Raw genomic sequence first — 19,607 nt, 5'->3', positions numbered from 1 at the left:
ACATATTCTTTCCTTCATATTCTGTTCGTCCTAATGGAGCTAATACTATTTTTATAAAAAAATATGTAAAGAAATTTACTATGTTATTTACAGATATACATGACCTGCCCCACATATATTAAGAATGGGACATTCTAGTTTAGTTAAGTTTATGTGAGCTACTTTTATCAGAGGACAAAAATGTTTTAGTTAGTAGGATGGGATAGAAACTTGTTACACTGCAGCTTTGTGTTTTATGTCAGACTGTTAGCCTGCATTTCATCTAGACAGCTCTCTCTCTTTGCTTCTGAACATTTAAAGCTGTAATTTACAGTGATTTATTAAGTGGTTATAATGATGCTTCCTTTAGTTCTATAATATAAACAAAAGAAGGAGATAATATTCCATTCTCATGGCCAATATAGACACTGCTGTTTCCCTAGAAAATAGTTTATGATTTTATAATAAAAAACTGTAATAAAATAGTTTATTATATTTTTAATGACAAATACACAGTTAATAAGCTATAATTCACATTCCATAAAGCACATTATTTTAAAGTACATAATTTAGTGGTTTTTGGTGTATTTGCAAGTTGTGCAGCAATCACCATTTTCTGATTAGAATGTTTTCATCACTCTCCAGGGAACCACCTTTCTATTAGCATTTGTTTCCCTTTGTTTTCTCCCCTAGCCCTGGCATGCATTGATATACTTTTTCTTTTATGGTTTTCCCTGTTCCGGTCATTTCATGTAAGCGCAGTTGTGTAATATGTGACTTTTTGTTACTGGCTTATTTCACTTAGCATGTTTTCAGGGCTTATTCATGTTATAACATGTATCAGTACTTCATTCCATTTTGTGGTTAAATAGTTTTCCATTCTGTGGTTCTACTACATTTTGTTTATCCATTCAGCGATTCTTAGACATTCATGTTTTCCCATTTTTTGGCTGTTGTGAATAATGTGGCTATGAAAATTTGTGGACAGGTTTTTCATGGATATTTGATTAGTTCTGTTGATATACCGAGGAATATGATTGTTGGGTCGTATTGTAACTTTATGAGCTTCTGTGGGTAGATTAGATTTTAAAGAATATGCCTGTAATGCAAGAGACCCAGGTTCTATCCCTGATTTGGGAAGATCCCCTGGAGAAGGGAATGGCGACCCACTTCAGTATTCTTGCCTGGAGAATTCCATGGACAGAGGAGCCTGGTGAGCTACAGTCCATGGGGTCACAAAGAGACAGGATTCAGCGACTATCACACACACACACACAGTAACTGTTTATTTTGCTTTTTGAGGAAATACCAATCTGCTTTCCAAATGGTCTGCACTATTTTTTGTTCCCACCAACTATGTATGGAGGTATAATTCCTCCACATCCTTTGCAACACTTATTGTTGTTTCTCTTTTTATTATGGCTATCTGCAATAGGTGTAAAATGATATCAAGCTTATTGTTTTTAGGAGGAATAATTTAAAAATCTTGTATTTTAGGTGCCGTACTCCTTTGTAATGTCCAAGGACTAGCAGTTAATATTGACCCTATCTTATACACCTGGCTCATTTATCAACCTCAGAAGCGAAGCAGTAAACATATGCAGCAGGTGAGAAGTTTTTATAATTCTCTAAATACCTTTTTCTTATTTAATAAAGTTATATATTTCTTAGCTTGATTTGTTTATGGAGGTACCAGAATTCTTCTGTCCCCTACTCTATCTGTTTCAAGCAATTTGGCTCTTTAATTTCTATAGAAGAAATTACAGCTCAAAATACACTTGCTTGAATGTTAAAGGGACTTGCTCTACAATTGCTTGTAAAGGAGATACTTTAGAGAAAACAGGTTAGATAGGCCTATTTTACTGACTTAGTTTCCCTCATAGTGCCTACATATTTTTTCTCAGAGTATATATATGTTCTCGGGTACATAAGAATTGTTCACGAAGTGTTAGCTTTCATTTTCATCGTCTCTGTATTTCTTTCTTCATCTGTAGATTTTTTTTCAACAAACATGTATTGAGTGTGCTTAACCCTAGTGTTGGTATGGTTGGTGTGAAAGACTTGCAGTATGAGTTTATTTAAAAGGTGTCTAAATTACAAAGTTAGGCTTCCTTGGTGGCTCAGATGGTAAAGAATCTGTCTGCAGTGCAGGAGACCCAAGTTTGATCCCTGGATTGAGAGGGGCTAATTATGGTCCCCAGAATACTTAAATGTAGCTCTGTATGTTATATTAAGTATAATTCTGACAGGTGGGTTTTATCATTCCCATTTTAAAGATGAATAAACTGATGCTTATTATTGAGATAAGAGAGTTCCATAAAAACATCTATTTCTGCTTTATTGACTATGCCAAAGCCTTTGACTGTGTGGATCACAATAAACTGTGGAAAATTCTGAAAGAGATGGGAATACCAGACCACCTGACCTGCCTCCTGAGAAATCTGTATGCAGGTCAGGAAGCAACAGTTAGAACTGGACATGGAACAACAGACTGGCTCCAAAAAGGAAGAGGAGTACGTCAAGGCTGTATATTGTCACCCTGCTTATTTAACTTCTGTGCAGAGTACATCATGAGAAACGCTGGACTGGAAGAAACACAAGCTGGAATCAAGATTGCCGGAAGAAATATCAATAACCTCAGATATGCAGATGACACCACCCTTATGGCAGAAAGTGACGAGGAACTAAAAAGCCTCTTGATGAAAGTGAAAGTGGAGAGTGAAAAAGTTGGCTTAAAGCTCAACATTCAGAAAACGAAGACCATGGCATCCGGTCCCATCACTTCATGGGAAATAGATGAGGAAACAGTGTCAGAGTTTATTTTTCTGGGCTCCAAAATCACTACAGATGGTGATTGCAGCCATGAAATTAAAAGACGCTTACTCCTTGGAAGGAACGTTATGACCAACCTAGATAGCATATTCAAAAGCAGAGACATTACTTTGCCAACAAAGGTTCATCTAGTCAAGGCTATGGTTTTTCCTGTGGTCATGTATGGATGTGAGAGTTGGACTGTGAAGAAGGCTGAGTGCCGAAGAATTGATGCTTTTGAAGTGTGGTGTTGGAGAAGACTCTTGAGAGTCCCTTGGACTGCAAGGAGATCCAACCAGTCCATTCTGAAGGAGATCAGGCCTGGGATTTCTTTGGAAAGAATGATGCTAAAGCTGAAAGTCCAGTACTTTGGCCACCTCATGTGAAGAGTTGACTCATTGGAAAAGACTCTGATGCTGGGAGGGATTGGGGGCAGGAGGAGAAGGGGACGACAGAGGATGAAATGGCTGGATGGCATCACTGACTCGATGGATGTGCTTCTGGGTGAACTCCGGGAGTTGGTGATGGACAGGGAGGCCTGGCATGCTGGGAATCATGGGGTTGCAAAGAGTTGGACGCGACTGAGCAACTGAACTAAACTGAAGAATTTTTGAGGCCAAATTTATGTGGTATTGAATTGTATTTTCCCATTGACTTATTTGAAGTTTTGTAATACTCTACTTGGAGTAGCTTTGTATTTTTTTCTGAAGAAACTTAAAGCTAGCTGATAGGAAAAAATGTATAATTTCATATTTACATAAGAATATAAAAGCTGAACTAAAAATGTGCAATGTATGTCTCAAGAAGCATTTTTTTAAGTTTTTTTTTTTCTTTTCATTTTGTCCTAATTTCATTTGAAACTTCTACCATCCCTCTCCCATTTCATGCTTCCTTTTATCAAAGTGAAAAATCAAGGTGTTAGTACTCAATCGTGTCCACCTCTTTGTGACTCCATGGACTGTAGCCCACCAGGCTCCTCGTCCATGGGATTCTCCTGGTAAGAATAATGGAGTGGGTAGCCATTCGCTTCTCCAGAGCATCTTTTCAACCCAGGGATCAAACCCACATCTCCTGCATTGCAGGCAGATTCTTTACCATGTGAGCCACCGGAGAAGCTCCTCCTTTTATCAGGTAGTTACAGAATTGAGTCCAATATACTGGGTACTGGGGCTACAGAAATGAAACTCATGGCTGAGAATATTCCTTCCTCTAGAGGTATTTAGTGTATTTAAGAATATGAAGAGATATAGCAGTAACCCCCTTCTTAGTACCTCCCTTGTATCCATAGAGAATTGGTTCGGGCCCTCCCTCCCCTATAGATATAAAAATCCAGGATACATATGTCCCTTGGTGTAATAGCCCTTTGTATTCTCAGGTTCCAGATCCACACAAAGTGCTTAGTATAATTGCTGTGTTAGATGTATTTACTGGAGGACATGAAAATATAAAAGCAACATATCAGGTGAAGGGTGGGTGTTAAAAGAGGAAATTGACAATTGAGATGAGTATCATAAGAGCAAGCCAGAAAAAGATCATTCTCAACTAAAGTTTATCAGCAGAGGCAAAGAACATGGAGTAACTTGGCAAGAAAGGAGCCTTCAGTGTTTCCAGGCATGAGCCAGGTGTTCTTATAGAGAGTAGCAGAAATTGAAAGCCAATTCATAAAATATTTTATTTTAATGGTAAATGTTTGGTTTTTTGTAAACCAGACGTTTAAATGTTATATTTGTAATGGTAAAACTTTATCCTGAAGGGTTCAGATGAAGTATAGGAAACTAATATAGACTTGGATTTTAGAAAGTTTAACAAAATAAAAAATATGGGTAATGGAGAAATTAAGAATAATGACAGGGATGATTTGAGAAAAATTTGTAAACGTTTTTCTTACTGAGGTACAATTGACATATAACATTATATTAATTTCAGATAGCAACATAATTCATTATTTGCGTATATTACAAAATGATCACCACTGTGTGTGTAGTTAACATCCATCACCACACATAGTTAACATTTTTTTCCCTTGTGATGAGAAGATTTACTCTTGCACATTGAAGATTTAACTTGCAAATATACAATGCATATCATTAACTCTGGAGAAGGAAATGGCCACCCCTCAAATATTCTTGCCTGGAGAATTCCATGGATATTGGAGCCTAGCAAGCTGCAGTTCATGGGGTTGCAAGGAGGTGACATGAATGAGTCGTTAGTGTGCACGCGCTTGTGCGCGCACACACACACACACGCATTAACTGTAGTCCTGATATTATTCATGATGTTTTTTAACTGAAAGTTAGTACTGTGGACTGCCTTTACTCATTATACCCCCTTCTCCCCAACCCCTCTGTCTCTGGCAATTGCCTTCTCTTTTCTGTATGTATGAATTTGATGTGTTGGGGTTTTTTTTTGTATTGTTTTGTTTTATTTTGTTTAGATTCCACATATAAATGTGGTTATTTGCCTTTCTTTATCTGACTTAGCAAAATGGCCTCAGGGTCCATCCCTGTTGTCACAAATATCAAGACTCTTCTTTTTTAAGTCTGAATAATATTTCATTGAATTATAAATTTTTCATTGGTTATCTTATAACTGATGTGATTATCTCCATTTCACCATAGATATGCATGATTGCCAGTTATTGTTCTAGCAGCCTAAGTAAACTAATGTTTGTTTGATACCAAGCACCTTCAAAGATATTTATTTTTATTACTGTGTTTTATAAATAGATTTTAGTTAAATATTCCCTGGCTCATTTGGTAAAGAATTCGCCTGCAATTCTTTGAGACCTGGGTTTGATCCCTGGGTTGGGAAGATCCCCTGGAGAAGGGAATGGCTACCTACTGCAGTATCCTGGCCTGGAGAATTCCATGGATGACGGAGCCTGGCAGGCCATATAGTCCATGGGGTCGCAAAGAGTTGGACACAACTGAGCGACTTTCACTCATATATATATATATATGTGTATGTATTCTAATTTCAATGCTATTGCATTTCATTTAAAACTACAAATATCCAGTCCTCATTCACAGATGCAAATAATATTGAGATAAACATTTCTATATTTGCATTTTTCTTTAATTATTCACTTAGAATATATTTTTAGAAGTGTAGTAGTTTCAGGCATGTGGTTTAGCATATTTTAATGCTTTTGTTATACTGCCAGTTTGAGTCCAGAATTGGTGTACAGTCTGTTTTCATCAGCACTTTATAGTATTCCTATTTTGCTACAGTTTAGCATATCTCAAAAATATACTTTTTAAAATGCTTTTAATCTAGTATTTTAGTCTTACATTTTCTTTCACATGGAGAATTGAGAGAATAGTATAGCTGAACCCTGTGATCTTATTGTTCAGTTTCAATAACTTCAGAACTAGTGAAAATGTAGAAAATGGATGAATTCATTTGCTACTCTTGTGAGTGAAAATTAATAAATCTAGCAGTATCTAATAAAATTACCCATCACTGTACCCTATAACCCCCAAATTCCACTTTTTGTTAGAGCTGTGTTCTTATAGTGACATTTATATGAGCCTGTGAAGTCATGTATAAGCCTCTTACTGCATGATTGTTTGCAATGGTGTAAAACTAGAGACAACCTAAATGACTGTCTCTAATGCAGTAGGTAAATAAAGCATGGCACGTTCACATAATGTATTATTTTATTGTTAAAATTTATTAAATAGCTTTTAGTATGAAAGTCTCAAAATTATATTTAGTATAAAAATCAACTTCCTAAGGACATATGCAAAATGAAAGTACTTATATTTGTCCCAATCTACCCTGCATATATATATATATATATATATTATATTTTACATATTTTATATACTATATGTAATCTGTTGAACCCCTGTCTCTCACATTGGCAGGCAAATTCTTTACCACTGAGCCATCAGGGAAGCTTGCACCCAGAGTCTCAACCACGAACATAAAAGATTTTGTTGTTGTTGTTCGGTATTTACAATACCATAGCTTCCATTAGTCTTATCTTCAACTATTGTGCATGAGTTAAATATCACACTATATAGCACATAATTTTTCTCATATACTAATTTTGATTCTAAACTTGATTGTAACTTCTTAGAGTGTTTCATCATATTCCATGCTTATAAATGATGGCCAGGAAATTCAAAGGATTATGAAATCACTAAATGTTAGAGCATAAAGAGATTTTCTAGTAGACATCTCCACCCCCTTATTTTATAGATCAGTACATTTAGACTCACTATTTCTTATCTAGGTGTTAAATACTATCTCCTTTTTAGATTTGTATAAATATTATCAGTTTGACTAAATACTTAACAGGAAAGTAGATATTCTGTGTTGTGATGTTTCCCACAATGCATGTAATTTTTTCATTTTGTGTTTATCAGTTGTCTTGTCCTTTTAATCAAAGTAATAGTTTGTAACATGATTTGGCTTTTTCCTATTATATCATATGGTTATATAATGTGCATATGTTCTCATTGAAATATTAATTTATAATTTAAGCAATATTAAATAATCATCAAGTTGGTGAAGCTTGACGTTGGATCTGTAAAAGTGTGGATGTAACAGCGTAACATTAGATCACACTGCTGCCTAACAGCCCTCTCCAGATTCATCATCTGATGCAGCTGTATCACAGTTATCATCTGTTGTTTCCCAAACTGCAATTTCCTTCTCAATTTGTGGCTGAAACCCAACATTTGATGATTGTTTTCCACTCAGTTCAACGTTGATCTTTGATCCTACAGCAAACTTAAAAATACCTTTTTTTTTTTTGTTGCCAAAAATCTGACAAGATTGTATTGGGCGTCATCAGCAGTAACATCAGACTTTATTTCAGTGAATAAAGATGAAACAGCTGCTTTATTGTCGAGATCAGCACTCAGGCATTCAATATAAGATCATAATGTTTTCCAGCTTTCTCTAACTATAGATGTTTTTCTGTGCTTTCTAAATATGCTGTGGATATCACTTTGTAAGACAAAATATAGAGATTTTTAGCAATTCTCCCCAAAGTTGGGCTGTCTTTATTAATAGTGGACATAATCAGTTTATAGAAATATTTCCCTGAATATGATTTTATAAGGATAACTTTTCATTTTCTAGTGATCATAATTTTCAAAGTTAATTTTAGTTTCAATTTGCTTCTGCCATGTTATCTTTATACTACTTACTAAAATTTACATTAAATTTTAATTACTTCCAAGTGCTCTTGGTTTTTGTGCAGAATTCTGATTGAGAATTGAAATTGTGAAGTGTCCCTGTGGGTATATGTGAGAGAGACAGTGATGAAAAGGGAGGGCAAGAGTGATTGATTGATTGATTTAAAATAATAAAACCCCATGTATATAGCATGGAGTATAGAGTCCGTTATGTCAGAGTATCTTTGTATGGTGACAGATGATAACTAGACATATCATGATGATCATTTTGTAATGTACAGAAATATTAACTCACTGTCTTGTGCACATAAAGTAAAATAAAATGTACCTCAATTATACTTCAGTTGAAAACAAAATATGTGGACATGGAGGGGAAAATGCTAATGATGGTTATCTCTGAAGGTGGAGATTATGGGTGGTTATTGATTAAAAAAATAATACTGAATAGTAAAGCATTAACCCCAACTTGTGAAGGACTTTCTTCAGTGATGCTATGTTTATACTTAAGAAATAGTAAATAATTCAGTTTTTCATTTGACTCTCTTTAACAGCCTGTAATTGCTGTTCCTCTTGTTATGCCAATTAGCAGAAGGAAAGAGGATGAGGTGTCTGTTGGAAGTGCACCCTTGGCAAAGCAACAGTCATATCAGGCATCTGAGTATGCCAGCAGCCCTGTAAAAACAAAAACTGTAACAGGTATGTGTCAAAACTCTAAAGGATCTGTGATTTCACCTTCCCTCCTAGCTAAGGAGTTATCCAGGCCATATTTTCATGAATGCTGACCAAAGACACAAGACTCCTGGAATAGAGACAAAAGACTTTATTATCTATAGCATTAACAGTTTTACCAAAATATTAGCATTTGTGTGTGTGTCCCTGCCCTAAGCCTTATTCCCTCAGGTTGGCACGAAGAGGGTAAGTGATACCTGTATAAAGTGGATTATGTTACAGGAAGGAAACCTTAAGCTTTAAATGGGTAAAAGCTATGCCTGCATTTTCTCTGGGGGAGGACGGCTGCATATGCATCTTGTAGGATTGTAAGCAAATCTGCTGCTTGCTCAGGTGAAAGACAATATGTTTGTTTTCTAAAGCTGTACACTGTGCAGATATCCTTGAAAATAGCACTGGAAACAAAGGTACTCTCTGCCTCTACTTGTAAAACAGGCAAAAACAAGAGACCCTTGGAGAATCATCTCCCAGTAATATGTTTCTTCTTAAAATGAATCCTTGCAGTCCACCCTACATCTCAATCCTCTTTCCTCCCCCTTTGCTTACTTTGTTAGCTATATGAGCTATGCAAATATAAAGCATAAATATTCTTCCATAAAACATTATCTTTTATTTCCTTTTATGTAATTTAAAAAACCCACTTGGTGATTTCAAGTAGTGTTTTAAATTTCAAATATTATCCTTTAGATATTCAGCTTTATTCCATGTAACTCATATATCCCTGACCATATAAAAAAGATTTTATATTTTTAATAATAAAAAAACACTTATTGAGTATTTATAATGGGCCAGACCCTGTTGTAAGTAATTTTGAGGGTAGAAATATTAATAAGACATTATCGCTGCCCTTGGTGAATTTAAAATATGATGGTATACACAAGAAGGTTCACGCTAGTGTTTGTTTATACGAAAAGTTAGTTTCCTTACCATATTTATAAACAACAACAGTAAAAATACTAACATACATTTTTGTGGAGTTTATTCGTAGCTATTACTTTGTGTTCTGTTTCTTAAAATAGTATGTTATATTTATTTTATGGAATCATTCGACTTCTCCTATCAGTATTCACAGGCCTTTTGCTCTGTTGAGACTTTCTTTACCAATTGATAAAAAATGACTATGCTTATTTTTTGTATCATAGGAAGATGGTCTGTAACTTGAATTGATTTTTTAATATAAAATTAGACATTTCCTTTGGATACCATGCTAAGTTTTGTACTTTAAATCGCTTGATCTGGTAATTTACATAACGGTTTATAAATATCAGCTGTTAGTAAATGTCCATTAAGTATCAATTGATAAGTTTAATTTTATAATGCATATTAATCTCCTGCTTTACTATATTTAGTCCAGTTCTTTAAGCCACATAATAATTAAAGTAATTGTTAAGGATGAGTAAAGATGATAGAAAATACTTATTTATATGAAATTGCATGACATAGAACTATATAGAAAATATTTACTGTGCATGGAGAAGTTTTATAGATAAATTCACATTTCATCAGTTGTCTATCAATTCATGAATGATATTAATATCTGAAGTTTATTTTGCTCTCTTGTGGGTGCTAAGCTGCTTCAGTTGTATCTGACTCTTTGCCATCTTGTGGACTGTAGCCCACCAGGCTTCTCTGTCCATGGGATTCTTCAGGCAAGATTACTGGAGTGGTTGCCATGCCCTTCTCCAGGGGATCTTTCCCAACCCAGGGATTGAACCTGTGTCTCTGAAGTCCTCTGCACTGGCAGGCATGTTCTTTTACCACTGGCGCCACCTGGGAAGCCCCATTTTTGCTTTCTTACACTTTCCCATTTAATTACAAGGAATTAATATTTTAAGAAAAACCTTGATCATAATCTCTCATCAGTAATTACTTTTTAGAGTCTGAAAACATAAACAACACATTATTCTTTTAAAAAAATTTTTAATGTATTTTAAAATTTTTATTGGAGCATAACTGATTTACAGTGTTTCAGATGTTAGTTTCTCATGTACTAAATAGTGATTCAATTATACATATACATATAATCATTCTTTTTCAGACTCTTTTACCATACAGGTTATTTACAGAATAGTGATTACAATTCCGTGTGCTATATATAGCAGGTCCTTGTGGGGGTCTATTATGTGTGTTAATCCTAAACTCCTAGTTTATCCTCTTCCCACACGTTGCCCCTTTGCGGAGGCATAAACTTGTTTTCAAAATCTGTGAGTCTATTTCTGTTTTATAAATGAATCCATTTATCTCATTTTTTAAAAATTCTGTTTCATTCCACATATGAGTGAAATCATACAATATTTGTCTTTCCCTGTCTTTCTTAACACTAACGATGATCATCTCCAGGTCCATCTGCCTTGCTGCAAATGGCATTATTTTCTTCTTTCTTATGGCTGATATTCCATTGTAAGTATGTACTACATCTTCTTTATCCATTTTTCTGTCAGTAGACGTTTAGATTGCTCTCATGTCTTGGCTATTATAAACATGCTGCAGTGAACATTGGAGTGCATTATCTTTTTGAATTGTGCCCTGGATATATGCCAAAGAGTGGGATTACTGGATCATATGATATTACCTCACACTGGTCAGATTGGCCACCTTGAAAAAGTCTACAACGCAGTAACATCCTGAGGAGGGGCTGGAGAAAAGGGATCCCTCCTACACTGTTGGTAGGAATGTAAATTGTTGCAGCCACTATGGAGAACAGTATGCTGCTAAGTCACTTCAGTCACGTCCGACTCTGTGCGACCCCGTAGACGGCAGCCCACCAGGCTCCCCCGTCCCTTATTTTCTCCAGGCAAGAACACTGGAGTGGGTTGCCATTTCCTTCTCCAATGCATGAAAGTGAAAAGTGAAAGTGAAGTCGCTCAGTCATGTCCGACTCTCAGCGACCCCATGGAATGCAGCCCACCAAGCTCCTCCATCCGTGGGATTTTCCAGGCAAGAGTACTGTATGGAGCACCCCTGAAAGGCTAAAAATAAAACTACCGTGTGATCAACCAAATACAATATTCTTTATTTCAAATTATAAATATGAACTTTTGCATTTTAGTTGTGGTTCTTTGCATTTGAGTTGTGGATATGGATATTTGCATTTACTGTCTTTAGTGTTCCCTCATCTCTGGAACCCTTTATTTCCATATCCTTGTATCATTGTAGTTAATGATGTCTGTATTTCCAGCTACTCAAGCTAGCATAAAAATTGTGTGTGTGCATATGTGTGGTTTAGTCAAATCTGACTCTCCCACTTCATGGACTATAGCCCACTAACTTTCTCTGTCCATGAAATTTTTTCTAGGCAGGAATACCAGAGTGGGATGCCAATTCCTACTGCAGGTAATCTTCCTGACCCAGGGATCAAACCCAACATCTCTTGCATTGGCAGGCAGATTCTTTATGACTATGCCACCTGGGAAGCCATACAATTAGCAGTTATCACACTAATGCCTGGGCTTGCCTTGTTTATGAACTGTGGGCATGTATAGGTGGTAAAAAGCTCTGGATATAACCTTTCTACTTTATGACCAATGTATCGTGCTCTTTAGATGCCCACCATTTTCGGTTCTCTGGAAACCTTGTTGATATTCTCGTTTTGGTTGAGTGCTCTGTTAATCATTTTCTTTGCTTAGAATTATGTTTCAAATTTTTCTGTTTTCTAGAAAGAGACTCATAGACTTAGAGAATAAACTTACGTTTGCTGCGGGGAGGGTTGGGGGAAGGGATATTAACGGAGTTTGGAATGGACACGTGCACACTGCTATGTAAAATGGATAACCAACAAGGCCCTAGGATATAGCACATGACACTCTGCTCAGTCTTATGTAGCAGCCTGGATGGGGGAGGGTGGGGGAGATTGGATACATGTATATGTATGGCTGATTCCTTTTGCTGTTCACCTGAAACTATCTCAACATTTTAAACTGGCTATATCCCAATACAAAATAAAAATAACAATACTTTTCTATTTTATTGTAAATTAGAGTAGACAATTCTTATATTGCTTTTAATTAAAAAATTGAGTCCTTTATATGTGTCAGTCAGTCAGTTCAATTGCTCAGTCGTGTCCGACTCTTTGCGACCCCATGAATTGCAGCACGCCAGGCCTCCCTGTCCATCACCAACTCCTGGAGTTCACTCAAACTCAGGTCCATCGAGTTGGTGATGGCATCCAGCCATCTCATCCTGTGTTGTCCCCTTCTCCTCCTGCCCCCAATCCCTCCCCAGCATCAGAGTCTTTTCCAGTGAGTCAGCTCTTCACATGAGGTGGCCAAAGTACTGGAGTTTCAGCTTCAGCATCAGTCCTTCCAATGAACACCCAGGACTGATCTCCTTTAGGATGGACCAGTTGGATCTCCTTGCAGTCCAAGGGACTCTCAAGTCTTCTCAAACACCACAGTTCAAAAGCATCAATTCTTTGGCGCTCAGCTTTCTTCACAGTCCAACTCTCATGTACATACATGATCACTGGAAAAACCATAGCCTTGACTAGACCGACCTTTGTTGACAAAGTAATGTCTCTGCTTTTCAATATGCTATCTAGGTTGGTCATAACTTTCCTTCCAAGGAGTAAGCGTCTTTTAATTTCATGGCTGCAGTCACCATCTACAGTGGTTGTGGAGCCCAAAAAAATGTGTACCTACTTCTAAATGTAGTTACCACTATTTTAATTGTTATTTACATTGTATCATAAGCTGTAACGAATTTGTTAAGTTTTTCGTATACTTTTACAAACCTTTTTTCTTATTGTTTTTGTGTTACTTTTACCATCTTAATATTAACCTTTTTAAGTGTACAGTTTAGTTGTGTTAAGTACAGAGACGGTACCCTACTCACAATAGTTTTTGACTTAAGGTTTTTCAACTTTATGATACTGTGAAAGCCATATGCATTACGTAGAAGCTGTACTTTGAATCTGAATTTTGATCTTTTTCGAGACTAGCAATGTGAGGTAGAATACTCTGGTAATACTGGGCAGGGGTAGTAAGCCACACCTTTCAGTCAGCTCTCTAACCGCCAGAGTAAAGAACCAATAGACTGACAGCCATACAACTATTTTGGTTTTTACTCTCAGTACACTATTTAATAAGTTACATGAGATATTCAACAGTTTATAATAAAATAGGCTCTGTGTTAGATAATTTTTCCTAACTGTAGGCTAATACAAGTCTTTGGGGCACATTTAAGATAGGCTAGGCTAAGCTCTGAAGTTCAGTAGGTTAGGTATATTAAATGCACTTTCAACTTAAGATATTTTCACTTTATGATGGGTTTATCAGGACATAACCCCATCATATGTTGAGGAGAATGTTTATTCACAGTGTTGTGAAATGCACATTTTAATTATTTAACTGAATTTTACAAGTAGCTCTGTTATGCCTGAATTCTTATTAAAGTAATCTTTTTGTTTTTGTATTTGCAACCTAAGGTCCAAAGTTGGTCTTAAGTTCATCCCCAAGTTATGAGGGCTTTCCAGGTAGTGCTAGTGGTAAAGAACCCACCTGCCAACACAGGAGACACAAGAAATGCAGGTTCGATTCTTGGGTAAGGGAGATCCCATGGAGAAGGAAGTGACAACCCCCTCCTGTATCCTTGCCTGGGGAATCCCATGGACAGAGGAGCCTGGCAGACAGTCCATTTGGTCACAAAGAGTCAGATACGACTGAAGCAACTTAGCGCACACACAGCATACACATTATGTAGCAGTTCTGGCACGTGAACACCAAGGTTTGGTGATACTGCACTGGGTTTGATTTTGCTTTTTAATTATTTATCAAGAAGCACACATCCTTTTCCAGTCTCAGTGAAACTGACTTAAGTAGTTGGCTGCAGGGGGAACATGTACTTGATGGCTGGAGATGTGTTGACAGCAGAACAGCTCAATTGCAGTGAGATAGGCACGTAGGGCAGGCCAAGTCAGAATAAAAGCATGTTTCTCATGAAGATATTATCACAGAATTCTAAATAATCTTCTAGAGAATCTGTGTATTCTTCAAAACAAAGAAACCATTCAAAGTTATGACATCTGTCTATCCTTTGTTTTGGAAATGTTATGAACATTAATTTGGAACTCTTGATGAAATTGTCTGATGTCTGTAATGGAGATGAAAACTTTAAAAAACAGTGTCCTTCATAAATGATAGCTCTTTAAAAAATACTAGCCATTTTCATCTTACATGTATGGCACCCCACTCCAGTACTCTTGCCTGGAAAATCCCATGGACGGAGGAGACTGGTAGGCTGCAGTCCATGGGGTCGCTAAAAGTCGGACACAACTGAGTCACTTCACTTTCACTTTTCTCTTTCATACATTGGAGAAGGAAATGGCAACCCACTCCAGTATTCTTGCCTGGAGAATCCCAGGGATGGCGGAGCCTGGTGGGCTGCCATCTATGGGGTCGCACAGAGTCGGACACTACTGAGCGACTTAGCAACTGTGTAAGTACACAGTTAAAATAATAGAAGGACTTTTAATTTGACTCCTTAAATACTACCAAGAACAATGAAGGTGAAAAACTAATTGGCCAATGTTTGTTGGCCAGAGAAGCTTTAGTTTTTAGCAAATTAATGGAAGTTGAATATGTAGAGACAGTCTCTGTATACCACTCTTTCATGAAATCTGACTGTACTGAAACTTGGGTATGTCAATAGTTATAGTGAGGCAAGTGGAAGAGAAGAAAAAATTAGAGCTACAGTAAAGTTTATAATAATTTATACAGTGAGATTACAGGTAAAGTAGAATATAAGATCTTATAAGCAGGTATAAGATTTAACAGAGAATTTCCGCTTACTCTGAGAAAGAGGTAAGAAGATAAAGTATATATCATTATATGTCAGTTTAGTTAATTGTCTCTGCAAATAAGTATTGATGCAGGATAAGTACTGGTTTCCTTGCATTGCTTCAGAGAATGTAACAGATTAGTAAATGTATACTTTTTTCAAGGCAAGCTCCTTGGTTTTCACATACAAGGAATACTCTCCTTATAAGAAAATACAACATGATATTACACTTTGCTAAATATTTTTTATTAGTTTATCAGTTTAACATTTTACTCCAAGATTGAAATTCCTTCATCTAAAAAATCATTCTATCCAAGGCAGTATAACTTGTAGGATGGTTTTAAGGAGGGACATTTCTAATTTTTGCTAATACTAGGTGCTCCTGAAGGTGCTGATATACTCTGGATTCTAATTTTGTAATAATTTTTGAATGTAAGTAAAATGGGGCACACCAATATAGTTATTCATCTAAATCTGCTTAAGTGAAGTGAAGTCGCTCAGTCGTGCCTGACGCTTTGCAACCCTATGGACAGTAGCCTGCACCAAGCTCCTCTGTCCATGGGATTTTTTAGGCAGGAGTAATGGAGTGGGTTGCCATTTCCTTAAGTCATCCTTAATATGATTAAGCTTGAATGTTGAGCAGATATGTTCCTAATTATAGTATGGAATTAGTATTCAAGTACAAGAAATATATTTTTGTGGATTTATGTATATTAGAAGTTGCTGACTTTAATCATGTCATTCAGCATAAAATTCTGTTCCTTTGTGATTAATTAGATATTTAGTTTCATAGGAAAATACTAAAGTGTGAGAATACACACTAATGCATAATGTGTAATTGATTTTATTGTCTCAGGAGTAAAATGTAGATCTCAAAAATTTTCCTCTTGTAGAATAGAGAAAGGTTTAAAATAAAATGAAGTTTATCTAATGAAGTATGTTTAAAATAAAATAAAAATATTATTCAAAAAGTAATCAGAGAACTTAATGAAATATACATTTATTAAAGTGCTATTTTCCCTTTTTTACTTTGTAAGAGAATTTATTTGTAAAACTGAAATTCGTGGGGAAAATATTAGCAGTGTGTAGATTTTAAAATTCTACTTAATATTCACATTAACTCATATGTTGTTTCTGTGCTACCTTGGGTAATAAACTATTCTGTGCTATTCTGGGCAGTAATTTATAATGAGACAATTTGTAAGCTTACTTTGCTAAAGGATTCCAATAGTTGTCAGATGATCATATGGTATTTTAGCCATCGTCCAGATGGCCCTAACTATAGACTAGATTTTTAACATTTGATTTTTATGTTTCATGAACATCCCTTGATCACTTGATGATGATCTTTTATGGATATGTCTGATAATTGCACTACTCACTTGGCACGAATGCATACCTGAATTTCTGGCATTGCAAGTGTTCATATGAGGAGCCCTCATGTAAATCATAGGCTCTGTTAAAAAATGTAATTTATACATTTTTTAGTGTGCCCTAAGTAGGAAGTCAAGAAACACCTGGAAAACAGGCAAATTTGGCCTTGGAATACGGAATGAAGCAGGGCAAAGACTAATAGAGTTTTGCCAAGAAAATGCACTGGTCATACAAACACCCTCTTGCAACAACACAAGAGAAGACTCTATACATGACATCACCAGATGGTCAACACCGAAAGCAGATTGATTATATTCTTTGCAGCTAAAGATGGAGAAGCTCTATACAGTCAGCAAAAACAAGACAGGAGCTGACTGTGGTTCAGACCATGAACTCCTTATTGCCAAATTCAGACTTAAATTGAAGAAAGTAGAGAGAACCACTAGACCATTCAGGTATGACCTAAATCAAATCCCTTATGATTATACACTGGAAGTGAGAAATAGATTGAAGGGCCTAGATCTGATAAGAGTGCCTGATGAACTATGGAATGAGGTTCGTGACATTGTACAGGAGACAGGGATCAAGACCATCCCCATGGAAAAGAAATGCAAAAAAGCAAAATGGCTGTCTGGGGAGGCCTTACAAATAGCTGTGAAAAGAAGAGAAGCAAAAAGCAAAGGAGAAAAGGAAAGATATAAGCATCTGAATGCAGAGTTCCAAAGAATGGCAAGAAGAGATAAAAAGCCTTCCTCAGCGAACAATGCAAAGAAGTTGAGGAAAACAACAGAATGGGAAAGACTAGAGATCTCTTCAAGAAAATCAGAGATACCAAGGGGACATTTCATGGAAAGATGGGCTCGATAAAGGACAGAAATGGTATGGACCTAAGAAGCAGAAGATATTAAGAAGAGCTGGCAAGAATACACAGAAGAACTGTACAAAAAAGATCTTCACAACCCAGATAATCACGATAGTGTGATCACTGACCTAGAGTCAGACATCCTGGAATGTGAAGTCAATTGGGCCTTAGAAAGCATCACTACGAACAAAGCTAGTGGAGGTGATGGAATTCCAGTTGAGCTATTCCAAATCCTGAAAGACGATGCTGTGAAAGTGCTGCACTCCATATGCCAACAAATTTGGAAAACTCAGCAGTGGCCACAGGACTGGAAAAGGTCCGTTTTCATTCCAATCCCAAAGAAAGGCAATGCCAAAGAATGCTCAAACTACCGCACAATTGCACTCATCTCACACGCTAGTAAAGTAATGCTCAAAATTCTCCAAGCCAGGCTTCAGCAATATGCGAACCATGAACTTCCTGATGTTCAAGCTGGTTTTAGAAAAGGAAGAGTAAGCAGAGATCAAATTGCCAACATCTGCTGGATCATGGAAAGAGCAAGAGCGTTCCAGAAAAACATCTATTTCTGTTTTATTGACTATGCCAAAGCCTTTGACTGTGTGGCTGACAATAAACTGTGGGAAATTCTGAAAAAGATGGCAATACCAGACCACTTGATCTGCCTCTTGAGAAATTTGTATGCAGGTCAGGAAGCAACAGTTAGAACTGGACATGGAACAACAGACTGGTTCCAAATAGGAAAAGGAGTATGTCAAGACTGTATATTGTCACCCTGTTTATTTAATTTATATGCAGAGTACATCATGAGAAACGCTGGACTGGAAGAAGCACAAGCTGGAGTCAAAGATTTCCGGGAGAAATATCAATAACCTCAGATATGCAGATGACACCACCTTTATGGCAGAAAGTGAAGAGGAACTCAAAAGCCTCTTGATGAAAGTGAAAGTGGAGAGTGAAAAAGTTGACTTAAAGCTCAACATTCAGAAAATGAAGATCATGGCCTCCGGTCCCATCACTTCATGGGAAATAGATGGGGAAACGGTGGAAACAGTGTCAGACTTTATTTTTCTGGGCTCCAAAATCACTGCAGATGGTGACTGCAGCCATGAAATTAAAAGACACTTACTCCTTGGAAGGAAAGTTATGACCAACCTAGATAGCATATTCAAAAGCAGAGACATTACTTTGCCAACAAAGGTCCATCTAGTCAAGGCTATGGTGTTTCTTTTGGTCATGTATGGATGTGAGAGTTGGACTGTGAAGAAGGCTGAGCACTGAAGAATTGATGCTTTTGAACTGTGTTGTTGGAGAAGACTCTTGAGAGTCCCTTGGACTGCAAGGAGATCCAACCAGTCCATTCTGAAGGAGATCAGGCCTGGGATTTCTTTGGAAGTAATGATGCTGAAGCTGAAACTCCAGTACTTTGGCCACCTCATGCGAAGAGTTGACTCATTGGAGAAGACTCTGATGCTGGGAGGGCTTGGGGGCAGGAGGAGAAGGGGACGACAGAGGATGAGATGGCTGGATGGCATCACTGACTCGAGGGACGTGATTCTGGGTGAACTCCGGGAGTTGGTGATGGACAGGGAGGCCTGGCGTGCTGTGATTCATGGGGTCCCAGAGAGTCAGACACGACTGAGGGACTGATCTGATGTGTCCAGAAGAATGCTTCTAATGTTTGCTGATTCATTTCAAGAATGTGTTAAGTTTGTTAAACATCTAGGTTTATTAATTTTTATATGTAAGTGTACTACGGTTTTGGAGAATGCAGTGGCACCCCACTCCAGTACTCCAGTGGATGATGGAGCCTGGTAGGCTGCAGTCCATGGGGTCGCAAAGAGTCAGACACGACTGAGCGACTTCACTTTCACTTTTCACTTTCATGCATTGGAGAAGGAAATTGCAACCCATTCCAGTGTTCCTGCCTG

At 37.0% G+C, this 19,607-nt stretch overlaps 1 protein-coding gene across 28 annotated transcripts in view; it reads left to right on the top strand.

Annotated features, from left to right (window-relative positions):
- The window catches only part of VPS13B (vacuolar protein sorting 13 homolog B), an 804,527-nt gene that overhangs the window by 325,948 nt on the left and 458,972 nt on the right, over nucleotides 1–19,607 (top strand). For 25 of the 28 annotated variants that reach the window (XR_009740672.1, XM_061438325.1, XM_061438316.1 and 22 more), the window contains 2 exons: nucleotides 1,477–1,586; nucleotides 8,492–8,636. Coding sequence is in view for 27 of the 28 variants with exons in the window: in XM_061438325.1 (XP_061294309.1) it covers nucleotides 1,477–1,586; nucleotides 8,492–8,636 (255 nt within the window). In the remaining variant the exon portion in view is untranslated. Of the gene's footprint in view, nucleotides 1–1,476; nucleotides 1,587–2,334; nucleotides 2,551–8,491; nucleotides 8,637–11,009; nucleotides 12,787–19,607 lie in introns of those variants that run through there. The other 3 variants (XM_061438340.1, XM_061438342.1, XM_061438343.1) reach the window with 3 other exon arrangements.

This window comes from Bos javanicus, chromosome 14, assembly GCF_032452875.1.
Source record: "Bos javanicus breed banteng chromosome 14, ARS-OSU_banteng_1.0, whole genome shotgun sequence".
Classification (NCBI taxonomy): domain Eukaryota; kingdom Metazoa; phylum Chordata; class Mammalia; order Artiodactyla; family Bovidae; genus Bos; species Bos javanicus.
Note: the sequence above shows the minus strand (reverse complement) of the source record. Positions and strands in the feature narration are given on the sequence as shown.